The 14,825-nt window shown below is 39.0% G+C and overlaps 1 protein-coding gene across 3 annotated transcripts in view; it reads left to right on the forward strand.

Annotated features, from left to right (window-relative positions):
• The window catches only part of csmd3b (CUB and Sushi multiple domains 3b), a 333,374-nt gene that overhangs the window by 99,820 nt on the left and 218,729 nt on the right, over positions 1 to 14,825 (forward strand). For all 3 annotated transcript variants that reach the window (XM_056398790.1, XM_056398791.1, XM_056398792.1), the window contains exon 4: positions 9,724 to 9,836. In XM_056398790.1, the coding sequence (XP_056254765.1) occupies positions 9,724 to 9,836 (113 nt within the window). The remainder of the gene's footprint in view (positions 1 to 9,723; positions 9,837 to 14,825) is intronic.

Here is a 14,825-nt window from a genome sequence, read left to right on the forward strand (position 1 = left end):
AATACATTGCAGGTATTGGCAAAATATTCTTCTAGCTTATTTACCACATAGATGTGTGAAAGTTAGTCTTACACACAGCATTCCACAATTATGGATTGGGTCTTTAATGTGCGCCAGTTCATGTCAGTCTGAGTCCCTGTGTGTTTGTCTTGGAACCTCTGGGGCTGACAGGGAGGTTAATCCACTATTCAACCTTAGTCAGAGTGTTTCTCCTCGGGGTGCACGGAGAGCAGCAATGGTCCCTGTCACCTCCAAAGCTCTGGGAGGAGAACCCACCCCCCTCCTCCTCCATGATGCACCACAAAAGGGCTTATCGTCCCTGAGCATCACAGCAGTGTTCTGGCGGATTGGAAGGAATGGATGTTTGCACTGCTGGGTGCCAATAAGTGTGACAAAAAGTGACACGCACACACATATATGGTCTGGCACATGCATGTGAACAGTTAGATGCACACTGCTGACAGATGGCAAGATAAAAGAAGGGGACTGCACATGCAGGCTGATGCATAGTTTTTATATTTTATAAACAGACACAGACACACATGCACATTGGCAAGCATAGACACAAGCCGACAGACAAAACCTAACTAGCAGCACTGGATGGTATCTGCTGGAAGGAAATTGGTTTTCTCCCATTCTGACTTTCAGTCTGGTGTCGCTGAGAGTGTGTCTATGTGCATTCAAGCATATGTGTATGAGGGTTGACAAGGTTTACTTTCTGTAAATCAATCTATGTGGGTTCATCTTTTGTGTGTTGTTAGAGGTCATTGAATCAGAATATTTGTTCTTTGATTCAGTGTCATGATTAAATATTTGCCTTTTCCTGGACAGATGTATTATGGTTTTCATCATTTTCAATTGTCAGGGCCATAGAGTAGCTACATCGAATAAGTATTCAGTTACACACTGATTCCCTCTTGCCATATTTTGAGTGTATTGTCTTATTCAGCTTGCACATTTTAGAGACTTAGAGACCTAACACCACTTTCTGTCTTTCAGTCACTCTTGCTCTCCTCTCTCTCTCTGTGATGAATGGAGCCAGTCAATGAGTGGGGTGTAAAGGTGATCTGGCCAGGGGGCCGATGTGTGTTTGTTGTTGTCTGTGCCTCTGAATTTACGTGTGTATGACTAATTTAATTGATAGCATGCCACCATGGTCAAGAACCCCCCCCCCCACACACATACAAACACACACACACACACACACACACACACACACACACACACACACACACACACACACACACACACACGCACACACACACACACACACACTTACAATTACGCCCGCAGACTGAAATACACACTCAGAGTTCAGGGTGGGTAGCGAATGACTGATTTACAAGACACACCAGTGACTATTGACCACATGTACTGTAACCTGAAAAATGACTGCGGTGTGTGTGTGTGTGTGTGTGTGTGTGTGTGTGTGTGTGTGTGTGTGTGTGTGTGTGTGTGTGTGTGTGTGGTGTGTTTCACTCTGGCTAGTGTTGTTAATCAATCACTCACTACAGACCCTGAACTTTGGACATGAGTAAAGGAAATAAATCTACTGGACATGAAGTGGAAGAGAGAAAAGGAGGGGAGAGATGGCAGTTTTTTTTTTTTTTTAGTACTCTACTACTTTTCATGTCACTTTTAATATGTTGCTAACATTAAGCTACCTTTTAACATTTTGCTCAGATTAAACATATTAATGGATTAATTTATTGTACAGTTGAAGTACTGATTTTTTTCCCCTTAAATTTCTTAATCTTAAAGAAATTCAAAAAGACTAAACGGAGAGAAAGGTGCTGTATCAATCACACATGGCTCCTTCTGATTGATTCTCGATTATAAAACAATGGTTTTGGATCATATCGTATGTGACGGTAAATATTCCATATATACAGTATATTATTGTCAGAAGTGTAGTGTTATTTAAGTACTGGAATGCACCAATGCATACACACGCAAGGTTATGTAACCACTGCTCCTACGGTGACAACTTTACATAGATGAGTCAACTATGATCACATGATGACATTATGATAAAAGTTTTTATTTACTTATGTCAAGCAAATGAATCCGCATTGGAAATCCATTTTGAGCAAAAGCTGCAGTGCATCTAATCATCTAATAGGCTAAGCTATGAAAACGTAGCTAAGCTAGCTTCCATTTCTTGCAACACTTTGGCTGCAGCAAAAGCTGTCCAAGTGTAACAGGCTGACTTAGTCATGTTTCTTTGTAAATGCATCACAAATAAGGAAACATCAGAAGAGTGAATGATGAATGAAAGACTGTTTTCTGTCTTTTCATCTTTACTAATTAAGTAATGACTTAATTCACTGTGTAGCTCAAAGGCTACCGGCAGCTACCAACAGCTACCAGCAACTTTTAAAGTGGAATGTTTTCTTGTGTGTTACTCAATGCAGGATTGACGTTAGGAAATCAGTCCCTGCACCTTAAATGTCAATATGACAACTTTGACCATTTCATTTGTTTTCATTAGCTCTTTTACATGACATACACCTTAGTGATGATTGGCTCTTCAAGCGCTTAAAAATGTATATAAAGCCTACATATAACATGGGTCTTATTGAGCTCCTTCTTCCCCTTGAGGTTATAAAATCCAAAATGAGCCCAAATACTTGCCAAGTTGAATTACTTTTCCTTTACGTTTTCCATTGTGCACAGGTGGTCACTCGGATTACACACACTGCACTTTCCTCTTGCTCATACTAGGGCTGGGCGATAAAACGATAGCAATAATTATCGTAAAATTATTTTACTCGATAGAAACATTAAAAATGTTCGATTAATGTTCAATATAATTCATTTCCATGCTTATAGCGCGCCCACAAATGAATCACTAACAACCAATCATGTCCCAGGAATAGCAAGTTAGGATGCACGGTAAGAGGTATAAATGCAGGCCAGCATGTGATATTATTTACAGACCTAGTAGTGGCTGACGGGCTTGAAGTTGGAGCAGAGTAAGCAAATAAGGCCAAATGAGCGACACTGCAGAAAAAGCAGAATGCAGCTTGGAGGATGAAGATATTGTCAACAAGAGAGGCCACTCAACTTCAGCAGTTTGGAGATATGTTGGCTATATATATTCTTCAACTTTCACTCAAGTGCAAAAATCAGCCTTTAAACCTGAAAGAAATAACGATGTGGCATTTGTCTTGATAAATATCGATATTGGCTGATATGGACATTTTTATTGTGATAACAGTAAAATCTGAAATTGGTCAACTTGAAGTCAACCCTCCCCTCCCACTCTGTCTGATAAAATTAACTTGATGGTTCCTCGTGTATGTGTGTGTGAGAGAGTGGGACTGTCTGATGATCATATGAATATTAACCAGAAACTGCATGATGAAACAACACTGAAATAAGAGAAACTGATGTTCAAGAAATAAAGTAAATACACTGTTACTGTTACTACTAAATAACAATATTGGATGTTGTGTAGGGTTTGATTAAAGACATTCTGCATTTTCGTTAAATGGATCAAATGGTTTCATTTCAGAATGAATTGCCTGTTAAAAGAATGTGTGGATTTCAGAGAGAATGTCATTTAAAATAAGTTAGTCTGATATCTCTTGAAAATTTATGAAATTGTGTGCTCTAGTGAGTTGTCCCCCATGAATTTCAAAGTATCCTCATTCTACTTTGTTTACCTTTGTGTGACTCTAACATAACAACTCATAACATTTAAATACAGCAGACTGGTGTAATAAGTGACAGATATGATTATTTCACAATATAAAGAATTCTGTTTGTTTTAGTAAAGCACGGGTAACATTTCATTTTATTTTGTCTTACTGAATTACATGAGACTAGAGGGTACAAGAAAATCTATTAAAACAAGTTTTCTCATAATTCTTTCCAAATTTAGTTGCAGATCTAATTTCTGCAGGCATTAAAATTTTAAAATAATGAACTTATGTCATCACTCACTACTATGAGTCATTAGTTATTAGCAGAATTACATTAAAACACAGAGTAGATATTGCTACCCCTTCACACAAACATTTGACTTTGTCTATCTCCTTTCTGTGCGGTGAATGGGAGCAATGTTTTTATGCTAATTAATAGTAATTTTTTGAGGTCTTACATTTATTTTGTCACATCTTTGAAAAATTAACTATTTTGTATGACAAATACACTATAACTATGCACAAAAAATACAAGAATAGAGGACCAAACCAAAATACAGTAGTTGTATCATTTAAAAAAAATTAAAACTCTAGAGAGTTCAGTTTTGCTGCTTTTACATTTAGGGACAAAAATATATAATTTACACTGATTGATTTGTAGTTTGAGGTGAAAGGCAAGCAGAGAAAAGAGAAGAAATAGGGTTAGAGGGGCTTTATTGGTTTACATGTAGGAAGCTAGCTGCCTCATAGGAAAGAAAAAAGGGTGGAAAGTAAATGGCCAGGAAATTGACACGGTTCCTCGTCTCACAATAGAAAGAGTCAGGAAATAAGAGAGAATGGGAGGCAGGGGAGGTGGGAAAAGGAAAAGATAGATGGAGGAACATGGAGAGAGACTGCAGGAAGAAGAGGTTCAGAGCATTTTGGTTTGTGGGGTCAGGCCTTGGGTCAGCATCAACTAAAAACTAACTAAACACAACTGCAGATGTACACACTTCCTTTAGCTCACACAGAAACATTCCCTGTGGTCTCTCAGTGCTGCTACTTTGGTGGTTAGGGACTGGTAGCTACACATACTGCTGGTATATGAAGGAAAATAAACAGCCTTTAACTTACAGACTGAGCTCCTATCCCCGTCTTCTTTGATGAGAAAAAAAAATGCAAACTAGCACCTAGTTCTGTGTTCTGTTTAATGAGTACTTTAGCCATAGTCTGTAATATAGAAATCTTTTAGAAAGTACTTGACACTGACTATTGTGTCAAGTGTGTTTTCTGTTGTAGTTATGTTTCTTTTCTTTTTTTTTAACAGTTTTATCTTGTCACCCCTGTCTCTCCTTCTTTAATGGCAGTAATAATGAAAAATATCTCTTCCCTGTTGGCAATAAAGAGACCATCAGATACAAGTGAACAAGAGAGAGAAAAGGAAGAAGAAACTGAGAGAGGGGGTCTGACAATCGCATTAGCCAGACTGCATAGCTGTCTTTTTTTTTTTTTTTTTGATAAAATAAAGAGAACGGTGTGTCTTTAGGTTTGTGAGCATTTGTTTTTCTGTTTGAGATCTTGTGTGTCACCCCTTACGTTTGTGTGTGTGTGGTTGAGACAGCAGAGAAAGCACTCTGCTGATATTAGCTAGTTCTTCATTCACTGGCTAATGTGATTTCACTCGATACGCCACACACTCATGTATACACACACAGTACACATCCACACAGGAATAGAACTTGAATGTTAGACATATTTGGTTCCATCTTTCTTTCTTTCTGTAAAAAGATTTTTGGTTTTACCTCATAAATCTCAAAACGCATAAGTCCAGAGATAAATTGTTACACAGGAAATGGAGTGTACTGGGTGTGTATGTGTGTGGGTGCATATGTATTGAAAGTTTCTGCAGTAGTGACGCATTTCAAATAAGATATTGGAGTGGAAGACAATTGGTTCAAGGTTATTTACATAACATGATATTTGCTTTTTTATGCTGGCTGCATTATATCAAGTTGCTCCTTACAATGCCATGAATGCACATACTGTTTCAATGAGATTGTTCATTTTCCTTTCACTGGTGAATACATATTGGAGCAACACATCTTTTTGAGTTGAAATGTGACCAAGATATGACATGCAGCCAAGACCATTTTGAAAAAAGAAGATGAAAATGTGTCAGGGTATGGCCAGCTTGTAAACTTTAGATACCCAGAGGCAGAAGTGCAACCATGGTGCAAAAAAATCTAAAAAGGGGTTGATGCAAGATGAATAATGTTAAAAAAAGGAATGAGTTATATTATTAGGTGGCAATATGGCAGGCTTCAGTCACTGCCAAACAAAGTACTAAATGCAGCTAATGTGACACAGAAATTACGCTGAAATTAGCCATCTTTCTCTCTCAATAAAGTAACGGGAAGCAATTTCAACAAACACAATCATACAGAAGGTGCAACATGCTGTTATATCGTTGTAACTATGAATGATGTATGTGAGCGTGAGAGCAGTGGTCTGTACGGGTGAGGGATTGAGTTAGATTTCAGGACTGCCAGATTGAAGGAATGCCATACATTGGTACACACACACACTGTGTTTCAGTACTATAGGCTACTTGAAAGTTGTGCATGTGAATGTGCAGAGACCATTTCCTGTTGAGCTTACGCATGGTGAAAAACTGTGCTTCGTTACATGCACATTGTGCTAACGTGCTTACTGCAGGTTAGCCTTAAGATAGGAAGTCTTGTACAGTTATATAACTGGGGGGAATGAGGTCAAGAAGGGCAATGAAACAATACAAAGAACAGCTAATAGTTAAAGGATAAAGGGAAAGGAACACAAAGAAAAAAGAGTGGAGATGAGAAGAGAAAATGACCAAAAATAGGATGGCAGCAGTGAAATACAGATAAGATATAGATTAGGAACAGAGTGAGAGATTAAAGAGATGGTTGGGGGCTTTTAGGAAAGTGGCCACTGTTTGTGCTTTGAGTGGTACTGGACTAGATGAAACAGAACAAAGAAAAAGAAAGTTAGTAAATCAGTTGAGAAACAAGACTTAAGATAGAGAGACAGAGGAAACTCACAACCAGGGAGGGCAAAATGACAGGAGAGGTGGAGGCACACAAGAAGAGCTAAAGCACAGTTTGGATGAACAGAAAAGTGAATGGACAGAATAATTAGAAAAAAGTGCATGTACGAGAGGGGAACAATACAAAGTTCACAACTGAAGAAAAGTAGGAGGAGGGATGGTAGATGGCAATCAAGAAAGGACAGATGGAGAAATACATAGATGAAGACAGAGGTTGGAAGAGGGGAGACAATGAATACAATTTGAATAGGAGGTGAGAGGGTGAAAAAAATATAGAGGAGGATGTTGAGATGAAAGATGAGAGGAGAGGTGATAAACCAGATCCATAATCGAGCATAAAAGCAAGGTAGGGAGAAGAAAAAGATAAAAGAAGGGTTGAGAGGAAGAATAGATAGAAGGCTGAGAGAGGACAGGTTCTTGAAGAAACTGGTTGTTTTTGCTGATAGAAAACTTAATAAATTAAAATGTGTGGACAGAAAGAAAGATGAGAGAACAGACTGAGTAGAGAGATGAGTGCAAGGATAGGGATGTTACTGCATTGTGTGAAGTAAATCGCAATTCTAAGATTCCCTTGCTCCTTAGTCCTTTTCTCTTGCTACAATAACATTAGACAGTAAAGTCCCTTTTGCAAAAAACCCTTTAAAACCCGCTAACATCAGGCTTTTTTCATCAATGTGAAAGGGTACAATTGGCTTTCACTCCTGTGTCAGACGATTCTGCACTAGTTACCGGTATTTATTGGTTCGTGCTGTGATCAGCAGTGATGTAAACACGACACCTGGGTGAATAAGCTAAATTTTGCCCCTTTTTCTTTGCTGTGGCATCTTTCAGAGCACACACACTGTAAACAGACCTGTCAACTGCCCAGCACGGTGCTGTTAAACCAGAAACATTGCGGCTACACCTTCTGCTGCAGAGTGTGCTGCAGGCCCGAAAAAAGTTTTAAAAACACACAATCACAGACCGGAGGCTCTAACATTTAAAGGAAAACCAACCCAGGGATGAGATGCTACGGATCCAATTTACCAGTCTGCATGGCAGCTACCACCTCACTGTTTGAATGTGTGAAGATATTCCCTCCCCTGCGTCTGTGTCTGTGTGTGTGCTCTGAGACTGCATGTGATGACGTTGCTCCCTGCAGTTGTGTGTCTGTGTTCTAGTGCGAGCAGAAAGGCAAACTCATCTGGCAGTGTGAAAGGAGTCAATCACCTTTTACTAGCAGCTTTACCCATGTTTAAAAAATTTGGTTTAAAACGGGTATAAGAGATTACTTCTACTTTTTTTACAACTCATGGGTGCAAATGTTGGTAGACACTGAATTAGCCTCCAGTGTCACTATTTTCTGGTATTCCTGATTCCTATTTTACTGATATATATTGTATTATGAAAGACAAGGCAGGAAGCACAATGAAAGGGTGAGAAGAAAAGGCAATACACACAGGTACACATGGTTCTGAGGAATGAGAAAGGATCAGTCAAGAGCAGATAACTACTGATTAGATATTAAATTGGTTCCAGAAAAAAATAAGATGACACATACAAAACAGAAAGTTACAATGAATTGTATTCTTAACCATGATTAAATTTATTACAAATTGCACTTGACTGGGAGTGAATTCAGACAGAAAAGAAAGGTGATACAGAAAAAAGAAATGAAAGTATCAAAGATGAAGAGGATTAAGCGAAATTAAGTGACAGGTGAAAAGGAAAGGTTGCAAGACAAAAGAAAGCGATGGGGAAGTTAAAAACAAAAAGGTGGTATGAAGGCCAGGTAAAGGGGAAGGTGGAGAGATGAGAATAAGCAAAAAGAAGAGAGGAAGAAGAGATTTAGGTGGATAAATGCGACTGAGAGAAGAGAGGAGAGGAAGACAGAGAAGAGGGGGAGGAAGTGTGTAAGGGTGGTGGAAGTAAAGAGGGAAGAAAAGAAGGAGTTGGAAGGCTTAATGCTGGAGGAAAGGATGGCACAGTATGAGTAGATTGAGGGAAAAGGAAGAGAAGGAGGAGAGATGAAAGAGAAAAGGAGGGAAAGGAAGGAAGGAGGGAGGTGAAATAAAAGGAAGAATGGTAGCTGCAGGATAAGAAAAAATGTGTCGCAGTGGCAGCAAGAAGGTTTGGCTCTTTTCCATACCTGAAAAAGAAGCTGGCCTCCCATTCCCCCCTCTCTCTTCTTCATTTAATTCAAGGAATCTAAAAGCTGATGGCACACCTCGGCTGTTGCGTGTAAGCTTCTTTTTGGGGGACAGACTCAAACATGTGGGGTGCAGATTAAAGGCTACCTTCCTCTACAACTTGACTTCTATTTAATTGTTTGCCTATCTGTACACAAACCCATTTTGGTATTACTGATTAGCTGACCAAGGCTCACTTTTTTGTTGGTACACTTTGATCTTGTGGCTTAATTTATTTAAAAGCCTCTATTGACTAGTGGGTTTTAGTGCAGCCCGTCTTTATATTTGAAATATAATGGAGGGTTGTTTGTGGTCTGCCTCAGAGGCTCTATTCCAGGTAGGGGTACTGGTAAGAGCAAACATCCGAGATTGTATAATTATACTGGCAAGTATAAATAGGAACAGAAAATAGTGAAGTCATTATGTATATCATTATGTATGTCTCATGTGATGAGTACCAATTGTAGTTCATAAGAAGTTTCTTGAAGCACATAATATATTCATATTTGTTCTAAACTCCTATAAAAACAGAAGATATATCAAACGTTTTACATTTCTGTGTTAGTATGTTATTTTATTAAAGCAGGAAGCAGTCAAGCCTGCTACAAATGTCTTTTACACTCTTCCCAGCACAAGATGCTTGTTCCTCTTGTCTTTTATTGATGAATGTGTCTGTAGGTATTTTTAACACATCAGTATGTAAATGTCTTTGTTACTGTAGGTTAACAAGCTGTAAGGCCTTTTATGTAATCAACAATAGAGTGTGTGTGGCATGTTTTTCTTGAATATTAAATGTGTCTGGTAAATTTTTGATAATGTCAACACGTTCTTCTCTGTGTTTCTACAGGCTGACAGGTTTCCAGGTTCCTCCCCCGGTCACCAGTACAGGAAATGTCTTCTCTTTGAGGTTGACCAGTGACTTTGCTGTCTCAGCACATGGCTTCAAACTCAACTATGAAGGTCAGTAAAGTGTCTGTATGTATTTGTGTTTGTGTGCGGGGGTTTGTTTGTGAGAATGTGTAGGCTGTGCCTCAATGCTGACCTCTTTAGTTCAGAAAAATGAACAATGAATGTAAAAACCTATTTAAAAACCTGTCAGATAAAATTCCAAAGCCCACACGGAAATGTGGGTATGAATCATGTAAGAAAGAAGGGCATTCAGACAACTAAAACTCAGCCTTGGTTGACCATTTCTTTTTGAATGCAGGAATAACTGATCAGGAGCACTGTGTGTTGTTTACCTTAAGCAAACCCTGTTGATATTTGCTGACACACATTATACTTGGAGAAATCAAAATACCACACAAAGAAAAACTTTATAACATAAGGTTATATGTTATTTTTTTATGGTGGTGTGGCTGTAGAGTACCTGATTTCATCCCAATTCCTTTGAGGGGCCATTGAGATTCTAAAGGTTTTCAAAGAGAACTGCCATGTTCTAAAATTAGTCCAAATTTTTTTACTTATTTCCCCTCGCTCACTAATGGGTGACAAGTTCATTCCCTTTCATAAAGGGAGGCTGTCAATCTTACTAGATCAAGAGAGAAGAGGCATGGACAGGGCATGACACAAAATGAAAGTATACAGACAGCTCAATATTATACATGTGTTTGGACAGGGACAAAGGTATTTTGTGTTAATCTTTATGTCACAGTACACCAATCTGCCAGATGTTGTGGTTCATATAAAACTGATCAAATTGGACCTACCAAAGACAATTGTTTGGGCACTACACAATATTTATAAGATCAATTTATTTAACTTCAAATAGTATAACCAAAGCTCAGAATTAGATTCTATCCACTTTCTGAAATGAATTATAATAACCTTGTTATATTATGTATTTTTTCTTTTTATCCAATGTGTTTAAACAATTTAAGAGAAAAAATGATTTAGGGGTTGGTTCCATAGGGAACATGGCCCATTCCGAGGGTAGCTCAAGCATCCCCTTTCACCCTCTTCCTTTAGCGCCTGGGTAAACAGCATGGTACCATTTTCACAGATAAAAGAAGAGATATGAATGGTTGAAGTGATGGTTAGAATTAGAACTCAGTATATATCAGCACCATGTCCTGTGTGCATTAAAGATTTCAGATTAGATTTAGATTAGGAAAACTTTGATGTCCTCAACGAGGCAGTTAGTTCCAGAGCATAAAACAGAGGAGGATAAAACTGTCTACCGGAGGCACGCACATGACACTGAGCAAACCAACGAAACAAATAAGTACACAATTATGTAGTTCCTTGCTTTTCATCGAGCAGATCTTTTATATGTTATCAGCTGACAAGATGACAATGCTGTCTGACTCACATATATATATATATATATAAGTATATACTGTATAGGACCCTATATGTCATTCCAAAGGACACAGTTCAATACATCTATTTATGCAGTAGATTATACATATTAAACATAAAGTTTTACAATCATTATAGGTATGATAGCTACATAATAATCACACACTTATTGTTACATGTTAGTACACTCAGTTGCAGTATATATGAAAGTTGCAGAGGTACACAGATGGTGTATAAAATGTTGTCCTGGTCATGTAGTCTTATGTACGGCTGGGATATTAATACTGAATGTGGATTATGGCTTGTTACAGAATGTACTGTAACCAAGATAGCATTAGTGATGGGTCTCCCAAGAAACTAAAACTTTAATAGAGAGCGAGGAAAGAGTTTTAATAAAAAGGCATGTATATTTTAAAGCAGTATTCTGAATGGGTGTCAGTCATGCAGGCCCATATTCACAGTGGGGAGTGTTCTGTCTAAAGAAATTGTATCTGTATTTAGGCTTTTATTCTTCAAACAGTGGAGGTTGTGGTTGGAATGAAAACCTGCAGATTATTCCAGACAACTGGTTAGCACTGGTTAAGACTGCAATAGAAATGGGGGAGCTGCACCAGTCACAGTGCTCCATCATCATAAACTTTCATAGATAAGCTAAATACCAGCCAAATCAGTGTTTTGTTGACATATTTATCATATAGGTTGTTAGGTTCTTTGGGGTTTTGAGGATGTTTTGTAGGGTGGTGTATGCCTCAGGAAGTGCCGGCGATTATTTATTGTAAGATAAGTTAACACAATCCTCTTTCACAGAGAAAAAATTGTGACATGTTGTAGTAGGGAAAGCACAGGTGTAAATAATAAAATTAACGTTGACTGATTTTGATTTAGCTGCTACAGTTTCAAGGTTCTGGTATTGTGTGTGCTGGCTCATGGATTACTGGGAAGGTGAAGGAGAACAGAACCATCATTAATGTTATTAACACCTGTGGTTCTACTGCTACACACACACACACACACACACACACACACACACACGTTGTTCTTGGTCACCTTTGGGGATATTACATAGACTTGCAATCATTTCATGTAGACTGAACTTAACCCTAACCACGATTTGTTTAACCCCTATGTTAACTACTGACACAAAAATCAGCTACATGGCTTTTGTCCCCAATTAACTGGACACACACACACACACACACACACACACACACACACACACACACACACACACACACATGATATACTCCTGAACTGTCTCTCTGTGTGTCTCTCTGCTTCCCTCTGTGGGCCTTTGTGCTTGTTTGTGTGTAGGTTGGTTGGTTGGTTGGTGGGTGTTCATCTTGTTGATATGTGTGTGGTGCGCCGCATAATGACAGTATCACTGATTGCAAAGTGCCTTGGTTTAAGTCTGCACACATGCTGTGTCTGGGTTATATGTGTGTCTGTGCCTGTTTGTGCTACTTGTATGTCCAAGCAGTTGTCCCAGATTTATTCACTGGCACAAGCTTCTACTTGCTACTTGGCCCATGTTCATTCCATTCCCATTCTGTGTGTGTGTGTGTGTGTGTGTGTGTGTGTGTGTGTGTGTGTGTGTGTGTGTGTGTGTGTGTGTGTGTGTGTGTGTGTGTGTGTGTGTGTGTGTGTGTTTGACACAGAAAGAGTTTGCTCCCTGTGAGAGCTTCCAGGGGACTTATCTGAAGAGCCCCTGCTGCTGATACATTCAGCTGTTTGACTTACTCTGCGTCTGTCAGAGAGGGGGAGTCAGTGAGACAGAGAGGCAGACCATACTTGGCATTTGCAAAAATGCAACATTATGCTGATGATCTGTGTCTTTTCGTATTCAGCATCTCATACTGTCCACAACACACAGCTAGGCTATGAATTTATACAGCAAGGAGGAGATTTACTCAGATTACTCGGAAGGAAGGAATGATCCAAATGGTTTGAACCATTTTTGGTCAGCCTTAGTCCATGTAATCCTTATGTCTAATCTGCTATTGGAGCCATTTCAGGTTTTAGATTTTTTGCACATATTGCCTCTGCAAACAGCAAATTAAAAAAAAAAAAAAAAAGTAATGAATTAAAAAATACCTGCTCATCATCATTATTATGGGAGGTAATGTTTACAAACACAACTGTTATCGATCTTTAAAGTTAGTTTGTGGATTAGAAAATAATCTAAAAGTCTTAACATGAATCCTTATTGATATCAGGTTCAAATGAAGGCCCCTGCATCAGATGTCATTATCAATATGTTTCCAGATACAGATCAAGCATATGGAAATGGAGTCGAAGAGTTGGACTACTCTCCCATGTGTGATGTCAGTTTTGATCCTGCAGTAGTTTCACAAAGAAAAAAAAAAGATTTAACTAAATAGATTAATTAGTAAAAAAAAAAAAATCCATGTAAAAAAACACTTAAAGAAATACAAAGATTTACATTTTACAAGGAGGAGTAAATTGGAACATGTGAACAACAGGTAGATAAGGCAGCACCAGACATGATGCAGGCATTACTAACCGACTGCTGTGTGAACCAGAGTGAAACCCCCGGCTTTACCAATAGATGTATGCTCCAGCCCTCACCTTCAGTCATGAGCTCTGGACAGGAACTGAAAGAAAGAAATCTTGATCCTTTACAGCCTGACTGGGCTTACTTGTAGGGAGAGGCTAAGGACCTTAGAAATTTGAAAGGAGCTCGGAGTACAACCACTGGTCCTACACGCTGAGAGGTGCCCAGACTGTTTGGGCATCTGATGAGGAATCCTCCAGGACATTTCCTGTGGAGGTTTTCCAGGTACGTCAAACTATGAAGAGACCCTGGGGCAGACTCAGAAGATGCTAGAGGGCTTTTATATCCCACCTGGCCTGGGAATGCCTGGGGACTTGCCTCAGGAACCCAGAAAAATCTTAAAGATGTGGATGGGTAGATGGAGGTGTGGACTGCCTTGCCTGTTCTGCTGCTACTGCACTTTATGGAAAATGGATGAATGGATATGAATGTATAGATGGATGGATTAACATACTGTGGGATTTATGATAAAAAATAAAGTGGTATGGAGGTACGGTATGCATTATATCCTTATTGTAAAACAGAACATCTATTGAAAAAGTTAATTCATTGATCGCATGACAGGAAGTTATTTGACAGGGTGATTGGCGGGGCAGAGGTACAGCAGTGCTGCTCCATCCTTTTCAGCCTGTCTGCTTGGTTGTGGGATACACTTTGATGTGATTGTTGGCCTCCTTGAACATTTCTTCCTAACCCTCTGAAGACTGTCGGGTCATAACTAATTCATGCACCAGCACATGCCATACAGTCTGAATATGTGTGTGTATGTTCGTGTGTGTGTATGTGTGTGTGTGTTCGTGTGTGAAACAGAGAGAGAAAGAGAGTGATGTATTATTTAGCATGATGTCGGAGGCAGTTTGATATTGTGCTGATGAGACGGAATCACAGATTATCACAGCACTTAAACACACACACACACACACACACACACACACACACACACACACACTGTTCTTTCTCAACATGATTGTTGTTGAAGAATTATTCTTTTTGTTTCTTCTGACTCCTCCCACTTTTCTGTCTTCGTCTGCTCCACCTTCTCCTTGTTCATGTTCATCTTCTCTCACAAAACTGAA

This window comes from Seriola aureovittata, chromosome 16 (genome assembly GCF_021018895.1).
Source record: "Seriola aureovittata isolate HTS-2021-v1 ecotype China chromosome 16, ASM2101889v1, whole genome shotgun sequence".
NCBI lineage: Eukaryota > Metazoa > Chordata > Actinopteri > Carangiformes > Carangidae > Seriola > Seriola aureovittata.